The sequence below is a fragment of the Exophiala dermatitidis genome (assembly GCF_000230625.1).
Source record: "Exophiala dermatitidis NIH/UT8656 unplaced genomic scaffold supercont1.2, whole genome shotgun sequence".
Lineage (NCBI taxonomy): Eukaryota > Fungi > Ascomycota > Eurotiomycetes > Chaetothyriales > Herpotrichiellaceae > Exophiala > Exophiala dermatitidis.
Genome location: NW_008751647.1, coordinates 147831 through 167954, shown reverse-complemented (window position 1 = coordinate 167954; position 20124 = coordinate 147831). Strand labels below are relative to the sequence as shown.

Genomic DNA, 20124 nt, shown 5'->3' with positions numbered 1-20124 from the left:
GTTGCTGTTGCTGTTGCTGTTGCTGTTGCTGTTGCTGTTGCTGTTGCTGTTGCTGTTGCTGTTGCTGTTGCTATTTTGCAAAACGGCGACGTCGAAGCTCAGCCGTGTCGGGTCTCACCGTCGTGTCATTCCGTGGCGGTGGCTCAACGTTCGACAGTCTTGAAAATGGAACCGGTGGCGGTACTGCCTGCTCTCGATATTGCTGCTGAAGCCGAGTTTGCTGGTATTGGGGATCGGTTCATTGCGACATTGACATCGTTGCTGGCGGCTACCCAGGCACTGCCAGTGTCTATTTAATGTCAGCACAACAGAAGGGGAGCAGAAGGGCTAGCCATTGACGGTATCTTGCAGAGCCCTCGTTTGATCCACACTGTGAAAGTGTCAGTGAGACGGTTAGCGGTGCCAAACAGAGAAACGAGATCAGCAGAAGAAGAGAAAAATGCGTCGATGCCAATCACAACACGCCGCACTATGCACTAAAGGTTCCGGTGTTGATGGGAACCAGTCCAATCCCGGCAGTCTTTGGTAAGGGTGCCCCCGATTTCCTGTCGTGTGCAGACTCGGAGGGTCGATCAGACACGTACCGCGGAAAGTGCGGGCTTGGAACATGCACACACTGAAGAATTTAGTCCATCGGCTGAAGCGGCCTCAGCCGTGTTAGTAGAAGTAAAATGGATTGCGGCTGGAAGATGTGCGCGGTCTATCACCTCGGATAGTAGACCAAAAAAGATGATAAGAAAGGTGAGAATCCCGGGTCCCATTATTCCGATCGCTTTATATAATGCTACACTGGAATAGCAAAGTCAAAACAGCAGGAAGAGAGTTGTGTTTGAGCATGATACAGGTCGATGACAGGAGCTGCAACCTCCAAGAGCTCCCGTGTTTCCGAGACAATTTCAAGGGATCAGGCATCTGGCCATGCGACCGAGTCGTGCAATGATAGCTTTTTCTTTTTCGCCTTCGTGGCTCGTTAAGACTGCGCCGATTATGCCCGCAATCCAAGCAGCAGTCCAGTATTCTTTCCCTTGCCTTCTCCATCCCCGCCACCTGGCAAGTATGTGACGTTTGGATTGCCGGATAATGTCTGGGCAATATCTCTGCTTGCCTCGATTCTTCGAATCTGGATCAGGCCATCTCCTGCCTTGGCCACGGCTTTGCTGATGATATCGGCAGCCTCGGCTTCACCCTCGGCGCGGATGACGTTGGCCTGTCTCTCCTGCTCGGCCTTCTCCACCACGAATCTTGCCCTCTCTGCGTCTTGCTGGGCGATTTGCTTTTGTTCGACAGCTCGCGTAAACTCTCGGCCAAAGGTCATGTGGGTGATGGAAACGTCCTCCAAGGCAATGTTAAACTCGGCTGCTCGAGCATTAAGGTCGTTCCGAATCCTTTGCGAAACGGCCTCTCTCTGGGTAATCAACTCGGCAGCATCAAACTGAGCGACAATTGCTTTCAAAACTTCGTTGCCGATGGACGGGAGAACCCTCTCATCGTAGTCTTGACCCAATGCCTAGAGTGGCGTCAGCATGATGGAAAGGATCTTCAACACCGGTCAGGACTCACCTGGTAAATCTTTGGCAAGTTTTGCACCTCCGGTCTGTGCAACACTCTCAGCGTCAGGCTGACCATCTGCAAATCCTTGCTGCCGGTGGTAGTGCTGATATTCCTGGGCTTAGTTCGCACATCGTAGATGATGGCCTTTTGCAACCACGGAATCAGGAAGTGTGTGCCTTCGTTGACGACCTGTTCCTTCACACCACTTATCCGGTCGAAGATGACCGCCCGAGTTCCGCCCTTGACGTCGTACATTGCCGCCTGGCCCAGCGACACCGCGACGAAGACGGGCACGGCATATCGGGAAATGGCGTTGAGCACGTTGGGGGCAGCCATTGTTGGGAGATCGGACCTTGAAGTTCAATTGAGAGTTGAAGATGATTAAAGGCAATGGGTTGCCGCCGGTGGTGGATGAGAGCCGCGGTGCTACTACTTCAAGTTGAGATCGTGGATGTCATGGACGGGCGACATTTTGGTGCCGTGCAGTTCCTCCGCAGCTTCGGATCGAGACGCTGCGCCAAGCGGCAGTTGAGCTCGAGTGCTCCTCCGGACATTCATCACAGCAAGGTACGGCGTGTATTTTTGGCCATGAGGTAGTAGTACCAATTGACCAATTGGAAGCCTCAAGTTGCGACTTATGTAGCTGCATTATATAAGCAGCCGCCAAGTGTCCCGTGACTGCAGCTCCGCCGCCAGCTTCAAGTTCGACCTGCGATCATCGATTTCTCCGGCCATTGTCCTTCTGACGACGAAACAGCTCAGCAACAACTACGAGAGAACTCGTTCGAGATGCGTGCGACCCCAGCCTTGCGCCTCCAGGCCACCCGGGCCCTGCGACTACAAGCGACCAAGCCGCTGCGCGGTGGCCAGCACCCTGACCCAAAGAATGGAGTGTACGTCAAACACCGTTCTCGACCTGCTGGGAGGACTTCCGTGCAGTAACATTGATAACTGACGATTTCGCGCAGATACATGGGATGGTGGGGAGATTTTGGTACGAAGAAGCATCCAGTCCAGCGTGGACTCAATGTCCGAAGAGCTCCGTCAAAAGGCACAGCAAACTAATACTATCCTTTGTGATAGGCTCGCAACCTCAGAAAGGGATCGTCACGTACACACTCTCTCCCAACAGATACGACCCCTTGGCCGGAATCGTGAAGAACGCCGTCTTCAACACCTACCGCCGCACGAAGCACCAAATTCTATACTGGCTGCCTCCGTTGGTGTTGGCATACTTTTTGATGGACTGGGCTGTTGAACAGTTAGTGGCGGATCTTGAAGAAGAGTATCATCTGTGGGAACTCCGAGACTAACAGCTGACAGGAATGACTACCTCAATTCGAAACCTGGGCGAGCGGCGACCGCTGCGGAGGAGTAGATGCTGCTTCGGATGTTCTAGAGCGATCAAATATTGTACATAAGTCAACAAGCGGAAACAGAGTGCAATTCACAACAAATCGTCTCATTCGTCGTGTTCAGTAGATTCTAGGCTGGTGTTCAAAAGCGGTGCTCCAGGTGCCGTTTGTACGGCCTACGGCTGAAATTATGTAAACCAATCGAATAATCACGGGCGTAGAGTCAATCAGTCGACCTTGAAGCGGTGCCAGAGTTGCGCTGATGGGGTTCATTGGCCGAAAGGCAAGTATGTTCATGCTCGCAACCCATATAATGTTGTACAAATCGTAAAGGTCATCCATGAATAACAAGCGTTATCCCGGTCCTATGCGCGGCATGTCGTGGTGCTCGCTGAGACTGCTCAGATAGCGATTCAACTCCTCGACGCGCTCTTTGTGGGACTTGATGCCTTCTCGCCTGAGCCGCTCTTCCAACTGTGTCATAGCAATAAAGTCAGCAATGGAACGCATAACAGGTGCCTTATGAAGAGAGCACCAATAGTGACACATAGGCAAACATAACATACCCTTTTTCGCCGTTGCTCTTCGTACCGTCGTTCGGCCTCTGTCTTGACAATCACTCTGTCGTCGTCTCTCTCGTCGCCGGTGCCCGTCTCCACTTCCTTGCCCTTCGACCGGTCCTCCTCGCGTCGCTCTTCTTTGGCGATTTGGGCGTCTTCGTCTTGCAGACTTTTCAGCATGACAGATCTGTCTTGAAAAGAGTCGCCGTCGCCGGCGTTGGTTCCCTGTTCATCCTTGGGCTTGAGCTTCTTTTTCTTTTTCTTGTCCACCTTTGAGTCTTTGACACCCTTGAGCTTGAGCTTGCCCGTGCCCACCGTGGTGTACTCGCTGGACGGCATCTGGGGCCACAAGATGTAGCGAAAGTTGTTAATTCATAATTATCCCGGAAACACCACTGCTTTGAAGGACATCTAGAACGTGCTACTACAACTTACACTGTACGTCTGGATGATGTTGCCTCAAAATGGCGACAACTTACGAGCATACATGGTTAGACTAGGGTGAGTATGTAAAGGCGGCATGTGCCAATCGGAGAACGCAGCCAAGCTTCCGCGTTTGAATCTCAACTTGAAGTTCCAATTCCAATTCCAACATTGCTGCTTTGCTGATGAGACCTGCAATTTACACGAATCCACGAAGCAGCACTTTGACACACGACAGTCGACCCTCGCCGGCTCAACGTTCCAGCGGCTGTCCTTATTGCTTGAAGACTTCCACCAGCTTCAGAGCCGCTAGAGCCAGGCAGCTCGCTTGGAGCGCTGCCCACCATGTGTCGCATATGCGGGCGCATGGTCAAATGTATATTTGATTCCATGCCATCGAGGGCCGCCTCGCAAGTAGCCAAAAGGTATGTACCTAGGAACTAACCACGCAATCAGTCATCATTTTTTGTCTGTTGGTGTCCCTCTTCTAACTGGACGTTGTACAGATCCGCCGCTCAACAACCTCTCCAGCGCCGGTCTCATCATATCTCATCACGAACGCTTGTTCGAAGAGCATTGGACATTTCACCACGCACTGCCAGCGGCAGTACACTCCCGCAATTCCTTCTTCCATTCCGCACAAGACAACTACACCAGGTGGTGACGGCGCAGCAATCAGCCAGTTCAGCAGCCCAGTTCCACAACACTCAACCAGAAATCCCGCCGAGTACACTCCTGACGACAACCACTGAAACCACACCAACTCCAGAAACAACAGACTCTTCGTCCTCCTCCTCACCTACTACCAGCAGCCGCACCGGCTCCACCACCCTCTCGCGGCCGCTCGTGTTATCTCGATCGCTACAAGAGTTGCTTCCCAAGCTACACGCGCAGAAGCCGCATTACATCGTGGCACATGTCCATCGATTTCCGTATCTGTTGACCGAAGGAGACGTGCTCCGCCTTCCTTTCCACATGAAGGGGGTTTCGCCGGGTGACGTTCTGCGCTTCAACCGCGCCAGCATTTTGGGGTCGCGTGACTACACGCTCAAGGCTGGCACAAGCAATACTGAGTCGTACGACGCCAAACGAACCGCCGAACCCAACTATTTGGACGAGCGGCTGTTTGAGTGTCGCATGCGTGTCATCGGTCTCGAAACCGGACCCATGGTCGACAAGGAGAAGAAGAAGCGCCGCAACAGACATCGCAAGATCGTCCACAGTAAGCACAAGTACACGGTGCTCCGCGTCATGCAGATCAAGATCAAGTCCATGGATGAGCTCACCCGAGAAAAGGGCACTACTTTGTTGCTCGAGTCCCAGGAAGTCCTGGGCGAGTCCACCGAGACGTCGTAAAAAGCCCAGTGTGGAGGGACACAGACTCTAGCTATTTACAGCGTGTACAAAGAAAGCATTCAGGGTTTCCGCCCTCTTATACAGGCGATGGATGAACGGGGTCATGGTTTAGGCCGGATTAACAATATCCTTCGGTGTTGTTGTGCTAGTTATAGGAAGGCCATATTATATCAATACAAATCGTGCATCAACCGGGTCAAGCCGGATCAAAAGAGACTGTTGTAGTGATTTGCAACGCTCAAAAGCAAAAGCAGTTCAGTCACCTGAGCCTCCCAGATTATAAATGTTGGCCACATCATCACTTTTCGTGAGGGTACATGATGAGCCAATGTTTGCGACGCCTTTTAGTCCGGGCCCGAGCTCGAACGTCCCATTCAGACCGGTATCAGAGGCCGACTTCGATGCCGCCTCTACCTCATTTCAATGGCTGGAAACGTCATGCGGTCCCGGAGATTGATCTTAAACTCGTATATGCCTTCTTCAGTACCTGCGTATCTGGATCGAGAGTCAGCAAATACTATCTTTGGCCACGATTGTCTTGTCAGAACAAAAAAAAAAAAACTTACAGAAACTGTCCGTCGGGACTGAAGCCTATCCCAGCAGTCCCAGGTCCAATCTCTCTTAGAGCCTCCGCACTCGTTGTCGGCGATGCTCCAGATACGGACGCAGTCCCAGTCAAGGCTGCTAAAGCCGACGGGCCTACAACCACGCGGTGCAGCCCAGACCCAGGTAGCCAGTTCCCATTGGCATCGAGAGCACGATTGCCCGACATGCCAGACAGAAACATCATCCGTGCAAGCCGCATATCCGCCTCTGGAACTCGACCTGCAAGTTCCGAAAGGCGGTCCACGGTTGCTAACTGTGCTCTGATGACCGGCGCTGCCAACCGACGAGTAGCAGTCGATCGCGGACTCCCTGGCTGAGTCGAGTCTGGTCTGGCTGTTATGGTGATTGCCGCTGTTCTGACCGGTTGAATTCCTTCAGTCCCAGTTCGTCTTCTGTTTCCACCTTCCTCGTCGCCGCGGATGTCGCGTGTTCGGATGATATTTTCCAGAGATTCAATGTCCGATGTCGCCTGTGCCACTCTCGCTTCGGCTCGACGAACTTGCCGCTCGAGGTTCTCGATATGCGCAAGCCGTTGTCGACTCGATTCTCTGTAATCAGTCAAGATATGGGTAAGATTGTCCGACGGCTCAAGCGATCGAACGTTGGTGGTGGGAAGGGCCGAAGTTTGAGCAAATGTCGAGTCTGAAGAGGTGGATCCGGTATTCGTCGTTGAGCGTGTCACAGTGTCTGTGCCCAGCAGCCTTGCTCGCTCTTCTTCCAGTCGTCTGGAATAGTCCGTGCCAACATTCAACTCACTCCGGAGTTCCTGAGACCGTTGCTGAGTAAAGCGTTGTTCATTAGCCAGCTGTCTCTGCAAAACACGTTCGAGCGTCGCTTCAAGGCGAGCATTCCATTCCCTAGCGCCCGCCCGCAAGTGATCCAGTTGGGCAGAATTTTCATTGAGAAGCCGTTGTTGAGTATCAAGCTGCCTTCGAAGGAGACTTGACAGTTGCCGTTCGTCAGCTAACTGCCGCTCAATCTGATTTCCTAGCTGTCTCTCAGCTTCCAGCACAGTCTCAATGTATCTCAAATTCACTCGGTCACCGTTGTCTGATTCGCGTGCGGACTCCAGCGCATTCTGTATAACGTGCCATGGATCAGACGGGGGAATGCTGCTAGAAGCTCTCCGAGGATTCGACCTTCCGCCCGTAGTGCTTCTTGAAGCTCCCTCCTGAACTTGCATGAACGAGATTTCGTCTTCCTCGTCCATGCGACCGGGCGATGTCGAAAGTCTCGCTCTTTGGCCGTCACCGGAATCGAGATACCTACTCTGGCCGGCGCTTCGATCGGCCAATGTCGCCTCTGAGAGGACGATTGACGACCTCCTCCTGGGCTGTTGAGGCTGCGAAGCACTAGTCCGCCGCGCCCCTGGATTCAGAAGATGAACCTCGTAATCCCTCCTGGCATCGGGAGAGGTCATAGAATCTCTTATTCGAGGCGACGAAGTATAGTTGATGCTGTAAGGCCGCGATGTAAGATGCGAAACAGTGTCCATTGTCGTTTCAAGTGCTTCGATTACAGATCGCTCCCGTGCGTCGAGATCCAGGCCCTGATGGTAGCTCAAGAGATCTTGCCGGCCGAGTCGTCGATTGGTGTCGGTTCCTAGGTCAACGATACCTGCTTCCTCGTCTATGTCACGTGTAGACATGGCTCGCATTGCCCTGAGGCGCGCAAGATGTTGTTGCTTTAAACGGTCTTTGACCCCTAAATTGCGATACGCCACGGGCGTGCCGTCCTCCAATTCCACGATCTCTACTGACTTTTGGTCCAGGTTCAGAATCTGCCTGCGAACAAAACCTCTTCTCACATCAGCCAGCCCTATCCTCCCGTGGTCTTCCGCCCACGCTAGGATATCCCACGGCTCAGGAGAAAAGGACATTGCTCTCACGCAACCCAATAATGTGGGTCGGGAAGACCTGAAACTGCACAGAATAGACTTCTCCGGGGCTTCATCAGAGAGCATCAGCCGTTCCATGTCAAAAACGCTGATGGAACCGCCCTGTGACGAAGCAGCACACAGATGTCCAGAAGGCGAGAATGCCACGGCAAAGCTGTAGTCATCGAAGACAGGGTCTCCCGTGGGCACCACTGGCTCTGCGAAGACTTTCCAGTCGTATTTGGGATACTTGCCGGCTGAACCGTCGATGAGATCGAAGTCCTCATCAAGGTGTCGCTTGTAGAAATAAACCTTGTCCGAGTCTCCCACCGCGGCAATGATGGTACAATCAGGCGACATGGCTGCAAAATTCATAGGTACGGGATGTGTTAAAGTCGTCAAGACCTGCCGCTGTGCAAGAGAATAAAGCTTGACCGATTTGTCGTTGTTGCTAATCAGCACGACCGGTTCGTCTGGGCCGTTCCCATCATTGGCCACATTGTAAATGTTCATGGAGTTCACTATTTCACCACCTAATAAATCGACGACCAAGTCGTGTCCGAAGCAGGTCGGATGCCCATGTTGGTCTTTCTCCACTTTGATGAAAGCACAGTCTCCGTTGACCTCGCCGCCAACACACACCCAGCCCAGATCTGCTGCCAGACATCTTGCTTCGAAGGGAATCGTGGCTAGAAGGGAGTTTTCGTGGGTTTCAAGGTCAAGGACGAAGACATCGTAACCGGTGACATAGTAGATGCGATTGCCCTCTGCCGTGCTGATGAAGTGCCGCAGTTGATGATGTGGTACAGATATCTTGGTAGGGTAGAATTTCTGGGGCCTAGCCAGTCCATCTGTCGGCGTGAAGCAGATCTCATGGTCGGAAACCGTCATCTCGCGGAGGGTTTGGGATCTAGGACGGGAGACGCATGTCTCACCAGTTGGCGGGCTTGGTCAGGCTGAATGCGCAGCACGCAATGATGAAAATGAAGGGCCACGCATGGGAGGGTGAGATGCACTGTCGTAGGATGAGATTGATCAGGGAGTAATGGCAGTGATTGATTGCGGTGGTTCCGGTAATAGACTGTTGTTGTATGGATAACCAGAGATCAGATGGAACGGCGTGTGCGCAGTGTGATGCAATAATGGGAACCTCGAGACTCCAAGGAGGAGTGGAAGTGGTGGCGCGTGCGGTAGTAATTATGATGCCAGTGACGGTGGTTCTCCAGGCAGTATAGGCGTGTTAGGCTGAGGAGTTGTGTAACTGTGGAGATGACTCCAGGCAGTAGTATACTATAGACTCCGTGCTGCTTATAGGCACCAAAAGCCTAGCACGCGCCTATTGTGCTACTGCGGTTATCGGGTTAGGTGCCCACTCTGCGCCTGTCATGATCTGTCCACTGCCTGCGCTGTGGTGGAAGAGAATCCCGCAGAATGTCCTAGTGTCGCCAAGCCCGAGCGCCTTCAAGCTGATTCATCCGACGGCGGCGATTGAGGAATTTTTTACATCTACTACTGCTGCTACTACATCAACTACATCTGCTCCGTCTCTGTCTACTGAGCTCATCACCACATCCTTCATCTTCCGCACTCCTTCTTTCACGTCGTTGTCGCGGTCCTCGCGCCATCATCTGTTTCTCTTCCCGTGCGTCTTGTTTTACTCGAGCAATCATGATTGCCTCCAGACTGTCCAGAGCTGTAAGTTCAAGCCGCCATCGACTTCGCCTTATGCATCCGTCTAACGAAAGATCAATCTAGCTTCCGCGCTCATCTCCCATCTCCCGCATCTCTCAGATCCGAGCTCCTCGTTCCTCAATACTCTCTCGATATGCCTCGACCGATGCGGAAGGTTCCGAGAAGGTCAAGGGTCAGGTTATTGGTATCGACTTGGGTACCACGAACTCGGCCGTGGCCGTGATGGAAGGCAAGGTGCCTCGAATCATCGAAAACTCCGAGGGTACCCGAACGACACCATCCGTGGTCGCTTTCACCGAGAGCGGCGAGCGTTTGGTCGGTGTGGCAGCTAAGCGACAAGCTGTCGTCAACCCTGAAAACACCCTGTTCGCAACCAAGCGTCTCATCGGTCGAAAATTCTCAGACCCGGAAGTCCAGCGTGATATCAAGGAGGTCCCCTACAAGATTGTACAACACACCAACGGCGATGCCTGGGTGGAGGCCCGTGGCGAGCGGTATTCGCCCTCGCAAATCGGTGGTATGGTCCTGGCGAAGATGAAGGAGACTGCCGAAGCCTATCTCGGCAAGCCGGTGAAGAACGGTGTTGTTACTGTGCCTGCATACTTTAATGATATGCAACGACAGGCTACCAAGGATGCAGGCCAGATTGCTGGCTTGAACGTCCTCCGTGTCGTCAACGAGCCTACTGCTGCTGCCCTCGCATACGGTCTGGAGAAGGAGGATGATCGCATCATCGCCGTCTACGATCTCGGTGGTGGTACTTTCGATATCTCGGTTCTCGAAATCCAGAAGGGTGTCTTCGAGGTCAAGTCGACCAACGGTGACACTCACTTGGGTGGTGAAGATTTCGATATCTCCCTGGTTCGCCACCTTGTGCAACAGTTCAAGAAAGAGTCCGGTATTGATCTGTCCAACGACCGTATGGCCATCCAACGTATCCGTGAGGCAGCAGAGAAGGCCAAGATTGAGCTGTCCTCCTCGCTGCAGACCGACATCAACTTGCCTTTCATTACCGCCGATGCTTCGGGTCCTAAGCACATCAACCAGAAGATGACTCGTGCCCAGCTTGAGAAGTTGGTCGAGCCTCTTATTTCGAGGACTATTGAGCCAGTTCGCAAGGCTCTGAAGGATGCTAACCTCCAAGCCAAGGATATCCAGGAAGTCATCCTGGTTGGTGGTATGACTCGTATGCCTAAAGTCATCGAGTCGGTTAAGAGCATCTTCGGCCGTGACCCTGCTAAGTCTGTCAACCCTGACGAGGCTGTTGCCATTGGTGCCGCCATCCAGGGAGCCGTTCTTGCCGGTGAGGTGACAGATGTGTTGTTGCTCGATGTTACTCCTCTGTCCCTCGGTATCGAGACCCTTGGTGGCGTGTTCACCCGTCTGATCAACCGAAACACTACTATCCCGACCAAGAAGTCGCAGATCTTCTCCACTGCTGCCGATTTCCAGACCGCAGTCGAGATCAAGGTCTACCAGGGTGAGCGTGAGCTTGTCCGTGACAACAAGCTGTTGGGCAACTTCCAGCTTGTCGGTATCCCGCCTGCCCACCGTGGTGTTCCTCAAATCGAGGTCACCTTCGATATTGATGCCGACTCTATTGTGCACGTGAGCGCCAAGGACAAGTCGACTGGCAAGGATCAATCCATCACCATTGCTTCCGGCTCCGGTTTGTCGGACTCTGAAATCGAGAACATGGTTTCGGATGCCGAGAAGTACTCTGCACAAGATAAGGAGCGCAAGGCTGCCATCGAAGCTGCCAACCGCGCCGACAGCGTCTTGAACGACACCGAGAAGGCCCTCAAGGAATTTGAAGACAAGCTCGACAAGACTGAGGCCGATGCCATCAAGGAGAAGATTGCTTCTCTCCGCGAGTACGTTGCCAAGAACCAAGCTGGCGAGGGTACGGCGACTGCGGAAGAGATGAAGGCCAAGATCGACGAACTGCAGACCACGGCCCTTACCCTGTTCGACAAGATGCACAAGGCTCGTGAGGAGTCCCAGCAGACTCCTCCTGGCGGTGACGCCGGTGCCCAAGGCGAGCAGAAGTCTTGAAAACATACATTGTGAATAAGGACGGCGGCGCACGGCAAAAGCGGTCCCATGTATTTTAATGATATCCCTGTACTCGACTTTTTCTAATCGTTTTGGTCCTGGTCGACCATTCAACCTGTTTTGCCCTGATCCTGCGATGTATCACGAGTGCCAACTTGTCTCGGTGTGCTTTGGAAGAAGCATTCCACTGTTACTGGATCTTGACTAGATACATACATTGGAGTCTCGCACGGTCAGCCTGTTGTATCTTGAGCTAGATAGCTGGTGGGAGGAACATGGATTGAAACATTGCCGTGGGACAAAAGTATGTATGGAGCATTCTGCACTGACCAACCTGGAAGGCTAGGGAGCAAGTGTGTCTTGATTCATACGCGGTCTGGTTGTATATCGGGATGGCTTCAGAATAAAAGAAATTTCTCCGCTCATGTTATGAATTCGGCAGCTCTGATAGATCTCGCATTGTATGATATCCACAGAGCCGACCCTGCAGTGTTGGTCACAACAAGGATCGATGGACGCCCGCGAGCACCAGAAAGTAAAATAGTGCTATCGAAGCTTGCAGGTATCTCCGTACCTAGGTACCCCAGTCAGGTCGGCAGTAGTGTGTACGAGGAGTCAGGGGAAGCCTGAACGGCAATCGAGTCCGCAGTGGCTTTTGTTGACAGACACGAAGGTGTTTCTCGGTGGAAAGCATAACCATGATCGAGGATGCTACCGAATTGCTGAGCAGCGCATAGAGCAGCGCATATAGCATCTATGGCACCGCAGCAGAGCAAACGGCAGTGCCAGCGCCGAAGTGTACTCGTATACTAGCACCAACCTACGCTCCCCATCGCGATCCATTATAGAGTGTTAACTGCTGACTGTGGGTGACTAGCAGTAGTACACCTATACAGCACAACCTATGGCGCTGCAGAGTGCTTCACCAACAGCCTCGGCTGAGTTCGCATCGAACTCACCTGGTACTAGTAGTAGGTATGGAGTTCGTGGACGTTATCCGTCGTCAACTGCCAGCCAGTCGACGTCTATTCCATACTTCTCCTATTTCGTATCTATCTCCGGCTTGACGTGCCGCTCCACACGGATCAGCTTATAAGGCCAGCGCCAGAACCCAAAGCGGCGACTCCACTCAGTGCGTGCTCCTCCCGTCACCCGTACCTAGGTAGTCTGCCCCGGAGTAAGCTCGCAAGTCTTTTCGAAACGAGTTGCTGCTACTGTACCTTAGTGTACCAAACATAAAAAGCAATCATACCGGCTTCCGAGGGATTTTATTCGGCAGTCAATCCTAACACAAGGCTACAGAAACATCCCCCTTAAGGTTCTCTCCTTGAAGGGCTGCAACTGTGGCAATCACGATGAGAAAGGACCCGCTTAGCTGTATACAGCTTCAAGGTTGAACTCTCTCGGCCATTATCGAGCCGTGGTTAACCGCCGACCCGAATCACGTTCTTCTGCACTACGAGTGTAGGACCATGCCAGGTGCTTCTTTGACTCCGCGTATATGCAGGACACCCGGTCATATACTACCAGGTACTGGGTAACATGCCTTGATTGCTTAGGTCCTAGGCATGGATATTCGGCAGCGTTGTCAGTGAGGCCAAGACAGTACTAGTAGGACCTACTTGGGTAGGTCGGCGTGGAGGTGACTCCTGGTCGATGTTTGGATCCCGAAAAAGACACACCACGGATTCTAGTATAGTACCACTCAGAGAATTCATGCATTATTGCATTATTACTATCAATTGGGTTGATTGGGTCTGAGGTAGCGAGTGGCAGCGATCCACTTGGAAGCTGATCTCGCTTTCTCCGGGTTGATGTACGTAAAGACTCGCTCCCCGTCTCCACAGCGAGAAGTGTTGCAGCTAATGTGATATGGCACTGCAGGCATATTCGATACGTTATGTGCCTCAGGCATTGTCCAGATAATGCTAGTATCTGAGATATGATGGGACTTGAAGAATAGGACCTCTCTGTGTCCAGGACACCACAGGCCTAGCAGGGCATGTTTAGGTGCCGGGCATGAGTGGTCTGTAAGTACGTACCAGAGGGAGTATCAACCACCCTTATCACTCACCACCATCCCCAACTTGAACCACTCTGCTCAACATTGACTGCCTGCTACTAGTAGGAGGGAGTCGTATACTGTATCTCCCACCATGCAGGCTCAATCTCACGTCGTATGCCTGTTATACCCTCAATGTCCGTCCCGTATCCGCCATTGGACCAGGCCGCACGCCTCCTGTTTGACGGTGCCACAATCAAGCGAGAAACCCGCTTTCACCATTCGTCGTGCTTCTCTCATCATCGCTGCCGTCCACATCAGCTATCATGACCACATTATTTCTGTGATTTTTGAGCCCTTTCTGGTGTGCTGACGGCCTGCCTCCTCGCTTCTCTCCTTTCTGTACCTACCAGAAACTGCCTGGTCGCCGCCATCCTGTGGCCACCAAGGCACCGTATCTCTCCCCAAACCATCCACTTGCAGCGGTTAATCCTTCACAACTTGAACTTCAAACCTTTGTTCGACCCACCACCTTACTGGAGACTGCCACTGCTACTGTCCCTTCAACCGTTTACCCTTTTGATCGTCCTTTACCCACCGAGCCGGTGTCCGCCCCCAGAATAGTTCTCCCCCTGTGATTGGGATCCTGGGCTACTTCATCACACTACGCCCAATTGGCACCGCAGATTATCCTTCTATGGTGGCTTCTTCACTTTTGCATTAATTAATTACACTTCCCATTCCGTTCTTTTTGACTTTGGCCCTTCCCCAATCTATTTGGCTCTACAACGACTCTCGCTTGCCGCCATACCGCGTGCGGTCTGTCGCATCCATATTGATTTTCTTGATCTCTTACTCCCCGGCTTCTTCTTGGTGCCAATCTGCCGCTTGGCTCTCTGCCTCTATTCTTGTATTCTTGTTCGACGGGCAGCCTCCAAGTCGACCATATTTCTCTGTTGTCCGAGTCCTCCGCATCTTCCTTTTGGGCTCGTTTGGAGCTCAACTGTGCAACAAAATCGCCAACCTTGTGTCACCATTGACCCTCAACGTATTCTTCTCGACGCGCATTCACTTCTGCATCTCACCTTGACTTCCTAGGCCGTGGCTCTTTCGATCTTGGACTGGTCGCACAGTGTTTGGGCTCTACAAGATTAGAGGAGGCGGCAGTGCCGCCAGTACTCTTCACCGGCTCTCGGGTATTCCTTATCCAACATGTTACCACGACCACCATCGAATAATGGGCGGAGGTTATCTGAGCTTTCTTCAGAGGTACGTGTATACTTTTGTCTTTCCAGTCAATATCTTTTACTGTTCCCATCACCATTTCCGTGCTGGGGCTTTCGTGCGGTCGCTGTCAGGTGGGAGGGCAAGAATTTTTGGCTGCGTTCGTCAACGATCGACCCCGGCACCACTCACCACTGCTGCATTGCTCTGCAATTTCTTCCCACAATGGCGACGGGCGATTTAGCGAGCTGGATTAACCCCGGTTCATCCAAGACGAGCGCTCGCTTGTCCGCGTGTTCGCACGGGGACTGGATTGCACTGGCTTCGATCTTAGGCTGTCTTTAGCCACGGGGGAACCGAGATGGTTGGTCAGCCGTCGAAGGGGATGAACTGGAACCTCCACACGCGTCGGTGGCCGCCTCCACCGCAGCGCAGCTGGACTATATTACTAGTTAGTACTGCGGTGGCACTACTACTGGTAAATAGTCCTGTCCTGGGCGTGCGGTGCAGTGCCAGTGCAGCCTGAGTGTCAGCGTCTGTCTTATCTTGGCGCCACACCGGCCACTGCAGTGCCACTTGCAGTCGGTTCGCACTGGCGCTAGACACACACTCACCCGCCTCCCGCGACCAACACACACACTACTACAGGCTGCACCAACCACTGCTGCACCCAGGCAGAACGCACGCGATCACTATCTTTAACACTCCTCTCAATTCCAATCATCGGCTGCACCCAGCACAGGGACAGGTCGACCATGCTACTCTCATCTAGCATTGCACGCATCTCTTCGACGCTAACCATGTCGTCGCCCTCCTCGTCCGACCCGTTGGCGCACGCATTTGATTTGAGGGGCACTCTGCTTTCCCTTTTCCGGTCACTCCCGTCTATCTGGACTGTGACCCATGCCATGATCCATTCACCTCCCACTGACCATTCTCCACACTACAATTCGCCTTATCAATCCCACCTGGTCGGAAGACCTCAGCTCGGACCAACCATTACAATGTCCATGGGAGGGACCGTTGCCCTATCGAACGCTTCCCATGCTCGTGAACATTGACCTGGAAAATTGATGCTCGCCTCTTTGCATTCCCGCTCACCCATGTCACATCTACCTCGACCCTCGACTGTTCTTGTTCCAATCATGTTGTCGCTAATCATGTCATCTTTAGCGCCCTCGCTCGTCATGGGAGTCCTCCTATTCTCCTCTTCGGCCGTTCCAACCGCCGGCCTCACGTCCCTCCACCACCGCTGGTGCTATGGAACCCGAAAGCTCGGATAGTGATGTCTCGGTCGGTGGAGGAGATGAATACAGATTCGCCAGTCCGTTGACGGCTCCAATCCCTCTTCCGCCTCCCCCGTCAAGACATGCCTTGGAGTCTTCAGATGCAATCCAAGCTCGTCTCGACGAGTTAGCGCGTGTGGAGGAGCACAACATCAAGAAGTACGAGCTGCTCAAGGCCAAGCGTGCTCGCAAGGATGACAAGATTCGTCGCAAACGAGAAATCCAGGACCAGAAATGGGCGGCCATCGTCGAGGCTCGTCAACGCCGTGACGCTAGAATCGACGCCCGACGTACACGAGAAGACACGGCCTTTTCTCAGTTCTTCGATCATGAGCTGGAGGAAGAAGAGAATGTGGGTTTTTCTTTTTACCTGATGCTGCCATGACCGACATGTACTGACCTGCAGTAGAGCCTTCGTCGGCGGCTGAAGCGGTTGAAACGAGGACTACCACCAGAGGAATCGCCTAAACGCGCCACAACAAAACCTGCCTCATTGTCTGAGTCGCCGTCGGCATCCACACTATCAACTCTTCCGCCACCGCCGAAACGTCATCAGGTTGGTCCTCCAGGCCAACCAGACTCTGTCAATCCTGTACAGTCGAGATCCTCGCCACAATCCAGCCTTGCAGCGCCGTCCAAGAGCTCAATAGCTCCATCGCCGTATTCCTCGTATCATCGAGATTCGAGTGCCACATACGCACGACCTTTTCATATCACTCCCGTGTATTCGACGACTCCTAATACAGTGTCGCCGAGCGGCGCGACCAATGGTCTGGCCAACACGTCACAGTCCTCAACCGAACGATCCCATTTTAGTCACCTGGGTCGACCGGCTTCACCACTTTCGCGGGTGAGCTCGACTAGTCAATCGGCTACAAACCCGGCGACGCCGGCAAACCCGCCGCGACAGATCCCGTCGAGCTACGATACACGGCCTCCGCCTTCCACCACACCCACGGGATTTACAGCAATCAAAACACCGTCCACGACAGGATTCGCCACCATCAACCCCAGAACAACCGCCAGCTCACCTCTTCCCAAGGTTGGACTGCCGAGACCATTGGGCATCACAGATACGCTCAAAACACCGAACCATTCGATGGGGGGTGATGGCATGGAAAATACCCGGTTCCATGCATACCAGACACCCAGCGCCATCCTGGCACATCCCGCTGGTTCCAACAAGCGCGCTCCTTCCACGACACATCCCTACCAGATGTCCGAGGCATTCGCCAATCGCCACCACCATTGTGAACGAGTCGACAGCTTGAACCGCGGCATTTGGACATCATACGGTGTGGGAGGGACAAAGGACAATCCGACCGGCCCGCCGGTGGAGATGTATCTTCGGTGCAACCATGACGGATGTTCGCGCATTGATTGGCGCACGGTGCATGGCTTACAATGCCACATTGTGAAGAATCACCTTCAGCCGAAGGGCACGATTGGGAGTCTTGACAAGGCACTAGAGAAGTATGGCGTCCCTGTCAAAGAGGTCGAAGACTATGAACGGATTCATGGAAGGGGGAGCGCCGGGACCATGGCCGACCCCAAAAACCACAAGATAAAAACCAAGTCTTCAGAAGCGTCAGTGGCCTCAGAGGATGGTGGGGACCGCGCGCCAGGATCTTATGTCATTGACCCTGAAGCGAGACCTGCGGGATACAGACCAAGTTCGACTTCGACCGTTGACAGTGCTCCTGTGTCGGAAGAAGCCAAGACAAGTCCAAAGCCAGCCTTGCAAAACGGCACACAGAAGGATTCTGCGTCACGGGTTGAGGAACCCAAGCAGTCGGCAGTGGGCCCAACACCCCCAGTTCCACCAGCCCCTGCTGGGCGTTCGTTTTCGAGCAGCAGATGGCTCAACTCGTACATGCTCGCACGAGAAACTGAAGCCGAGCCGAAAAGATTGCAAGGTGATTTCGGGATGAGTGAGACACAAAGTCGACATGATGTAGATTCACGAGGTGTTTCTTCACAACAGCCCATCAACAACGGTGATCACGCTCCACCAGATCGCGCCGACGAAGCCACTGCGCCGAAGTCTTCTCCAACGGCGACCGGTGAGGCTAACCCAGCCCCAAGAACGACAAGTTCTCCTACGGCTTCCTCGGTAACCTTGCCATCAGCGAAGGGGTCTACAGATCCGCCTTTGGATCCTGCTCCAGAAGCTACGGCGTTGGAGGCTCGTGACCAAAAGCAACCGGCCCAAGACGATGGTACCACAACTGAGAATGCAATCGCTCCACAGAGCACCGACAACCAGCAAGGACAAGCTCCCTCCTCCGCCGAGCAAGATGCTGGAAAAGGAGCTGACGGAAATATCAACGGTCAATCAGCGGGTGGTAAGAGCGAAGATATCAAAGTTGAGGAACTAGCCCAGCCTGATGGAGCAGCCCAAGTAGAAAGTCCGTCGGATCCTTCAGAGACGATTGTTGTGGACGGTCAGTCGGGCAAGGAGGCGCCCACGAGAAAGAAGATCCCTCAGTCACCAAGCATCGCCAACAAGAGCATCACCACGACCACCACCACACCGACCAGTGTCCGACGAATGAGTCGACGATCTAGTGCAGCAAGGAGATCGGTGGATGTCGATGGCGACGCAGGACACGGCAAGGACGCTCGAGCAACAACTACTACCGTGGAAGAAGATGGCGAGGACAATGAGGGCAAAGAGGAAAAGGAGAAAGACACTGTCAAACCCGGACCCAGACGGTCGATGCCTGGACGCTCACTACGCCGAGGTCGGGTTTAATCTGTGTGGCGTGTTTTCAAGATTTGCCGCAAGTCGGGATGTCTGGACGAGTTTGCTAGTTTCTTTTTTTCTTTTTCATGCGGCTTGCGGGACATGAGTTTAAGGCGGAGGACATGGCGAAGCCCTTTGGTTTTGGGTTCCAGGCCCGCTGATCTGGTAGCGACAGGATTTGGTCTCCCAGTGGTCTGACCATAGTGATGGCGACGGTGGCAGCATTCATATCTTGTATGAGTGGTACTGGGACTGGGATAGTTGTACTTGGCAGCAACTTAATGCGATGGATTGGGCGAGGGAGGGGGCAGGGCTGGATTGACTGACTGGGAGCGAACAGCACGGGAATACAACTAATATCTCTCAGGTGGTGTTGGAGGCGCTGGTGACACGGCACGGTCGACTCAACAAGCTGCGAACAGCAAGCACCACTGCCCTGAATCAAGCAAAGCAACGAGGAAGCAGACCAACAGCGAAACAAGAGACATGAGCTCAGATATTTATCTCACTGCAGTGCTACCTAATTAATAATGATATAGTTATACTAGCATGACCACTGCACATTCTCGGGTTCTCTTCTCACGACCTACTACTAATCCTAGTCGCGTGGAAGAAGGCATGGAGTAGCAGTATATTGTTGTTATGCGATGATGGATGGTGGATAGTGGAGATTGTGCAAATATAATTTTGGATATATACAAGATAAATAAAATTGCCCGAAACAAGTACTAGGTCCCTACATACCCACCTTACTCTCTTCAAATTCTACATCGTGCTATAATGTACCTACTGTACCTTTGCTGTTATGACTGTATAAGGTATTAATCAAATTCGAATATGGTACCTAGATAGCCTAGGTGGCATGTATATCTACCTTCATGTACAGTCAATGCTGGCGGTCTACAGTCCCCAATCCTCGGGCCTCAATCCTCAGTCTAGATTTTTAGATTTCTACCATTTGCGTTTTTCTCTTTCCCCCTCTTTTTTTTGCTTCTGATTTCCTCGTTACCGGTAGTGTTCGCGTGAGGTTCGAACGTACGGTGAGGAGTAGGCGCTTAGGGTTATCGCTTCCCACTACTAGGATGGGGTAGGTAGGCATGGGAATAGGATATGCATTCTGAGAGGATATCCATATTTGGACGACCTGTTAGTCGACATTGTTGAAAGAAGATTGAGTTCCAGTTCTCGAGAGCTGAGGCGACAAGCGAGCAGAGTACTTCTCACTTTCGCATTCCTCGAATCCACCATATCGTAGCGTATGCGATAGTATTTAGTTGAGTGCAGTGACTGAGCACAGAACCAATTTGAATTTTGCGTAGGTACCTATAGGTATGCAGTGGGCGACTCTCACCTCGAGACAAGTCGAGTCGACACGGGCCCTTTCCTGGTTGT

General features: G+C 52.8%; 7 protein-coding genes across 7 annotated transcripts; 4 read left to right on the top strand and 3 right to left on the bottom strand.

Moving 5' to 3' along the window:
- Positions 1-985: 985 nt before the first annotated feature.
- HMPREF1120_01569 (prohibitin-1) lies at positions 986-1887 on the bottom strand (the record flags this gene model as incomplete). Its single annotated transcript, XM_009155588.1, has 2 exons — positions 986-1507; positions 1561-1887. 2 exons carry the CDS (start codon positions 1885-1887, stop codon positions 986-988), a joined length of 849 nt encoding a protein of 282 aa, XP_009153836.1.
- A 273-nt stretch (positions 1888-2160) lies between these two features.
- HMPREF1120_01568 (ubiquinol-cytochrome c reductase subunit 8) lies at positions 2161-3016 on the top strand. Its single transcript, XM_009155587.1, has 4 exons — positions 2161-2444; positions 2520-2545; positions 2635-2812; positions 2875-3016. The coding sequence occupies exons 1-4, from the start codon at positions 2341-2343 to the stop codon at positions 2927-2929; spliced, it is 363 nt and encodes a 120-aa protein (XP_009153835.1). The 5' UTR covers positions 2161-2340; the 3' UTR covers positions 2930-3016.
- Positions 3017-3260: 244 nt separating this feature from the next.
- HMPREF1120_01567 (uncharacterized protein) lies at positions 3261-3805 on the bottom strand (the record flags this gene model as incomplete). Its single annotated transcript, XM_009155586.1, has 2 exons — positions 3261-3380; positions 3473-3805. The coding sequence occupies 2 exons, from the start codon at positions 3803-3805 to the stop codon at positions 3261-3263; spliced, it is 453 nt and encodes a 150-aa protein (XP_009153834.1).
- A 240-nt stretch (positions 3806-4045) lies between these two features.
- On the top strand, positions 4046-7067 carry HMPREF1120_01566 (uncharacterized protein). The gene is made up of 2 exons (XM_009155585.1): positions 4046-4314; positions 4396-7067. Exons 1-2 carry the CDS (start codon positions 4235-4237, stop codon positions 5243-5245), a joined length of 930 nt encoding a protein of 309 aa, XP_009153833.1. The 5' UTR covers positions 4046-4234; the 3' UTR covers positions 5246-7067.
- Positions 5808-8618, bottom strand: HMPREF1120_01565 (uncharacterized protein; the record flags this gene model as incomplete). The annotated part of the gene is made up of 1 exon (XM_009155584.1): positions 5808-8618. The coding sequence occupies one exon, from the start codon at positions 8616-8618 to the stop codon at positions 5808-5810; it is 2811 nt and encodes a 936-aa protein (XP_009153832.1).
- Positions 8619-9091: 473 nt separating this feature from the next.
- Positions 9092-12294, top strand: HMPREF1120_01564 (hsp70-like protein). Its single transcript, XM_009155583.1, has 2 exons — positions 9092-9422; positions 9483-12294. Exons 1-2 carry the CDS (start codon positions 9396-9398, stop codon positions 11472-11474), a joined length of 2019 nt encoding a protein of 672 aa, XP_009153831.1. The 5' UTR covers positions 9092-9395; the 3' UTR covers positions 11475-12294.
- Positions 12295-13708: 1414 nt separating this feature from the next.
- Positions 13709-19302, top strand: HMPREF1120_01563 (uncharacterized protein). Its single transcript, XM_009155582.1, has 3 exons — positions 13709-14745; positions 15874-16338; positions 16396-19302. Exons 1-3 carry the CDS (start codon positions 14689-14691, stop codon positions 18739-18741), a joined length of 2868 nt encoding a protein of 955 aa, XP_009153830.1. The 5' UTR covers positions 13709-14688; the 3' UTR covers positions 18742-19302.
- The last annotated feature ends 822 nt before the right edge of the window (positions 19303-20124 follow it).

Bases quoted from the DNA above. Each gene is read 5' to 3' on its own strand.
- HMPREF1120_01568 (XM_009155587.1), top strand. From the start codon at position 2,341: ATGCGTGCGACCCCAGCCTTGCGCCTCCAGGCCACCCGGGCCCTGCGA. The intron at 2,445-2,519 runs GTACGTCAAACA...GATTTCGCGCAG, and splicing joins CCTGACCCAAAGAATGGAGT to ATACATGGGATGGTGGGGAG. The intron at 2,546-2,634 runs GTACGAAGAAGC...CCTTTGTGATAG, and splicing joins GGGATGGTGGGGAGATTTTG to GCTCGCAACCTCAGAAAGGG.
- HMPREF1120_01566 (XM_009155585.1), top strand. From the start codon at position 4,235: ATGTGTCGCATATGCGGGCGCATGGTCAAATGTATATTTGATTCCATG. The intron at 4,315-4,395 runs GTATGTACCTAG...GACGTTGTACAG, and splicing joins GCCTCGCAAGTAGCCAAAAG to ATCCGCCGCTCAACAACCTC.
- HMPREF1120_01564 (XM_009155583.1), top strand. From the start codon at position 9,396: ATGATTGCCTCCAGACTGTCCAGAGCT. The intron at 9,423-9,482 runs GTAAGTTCAAGC...AGATCAATCTAG, and splicing joins CCTCCAGACTGTCCAGAGCT to CTTCCGCGCTCATCTCCCAT.
- HMPREF1120_01563 (XM_009155582.1), top strand. From the start codon at position 14,689: ATGTTACCACGACCACCATCGAATAATGGGCGGAGGTTATCTGAGCTT. The intron at 14,746-15,873 runs GTACGTGTATAC...TGTCATCTTTAG, and splicing joins TATCTGAGCTTTCTTCAGAG to CGCCCTCGCTCGTCATGGGA. The intron at 16,339-16,395 runs GTGGGTTTTTCT...GACCTGCAGTAG, and splicing joins AGCTGGAGGAAGAAGAGAAT to AGCCTTCGTCGGCGGCTGAA.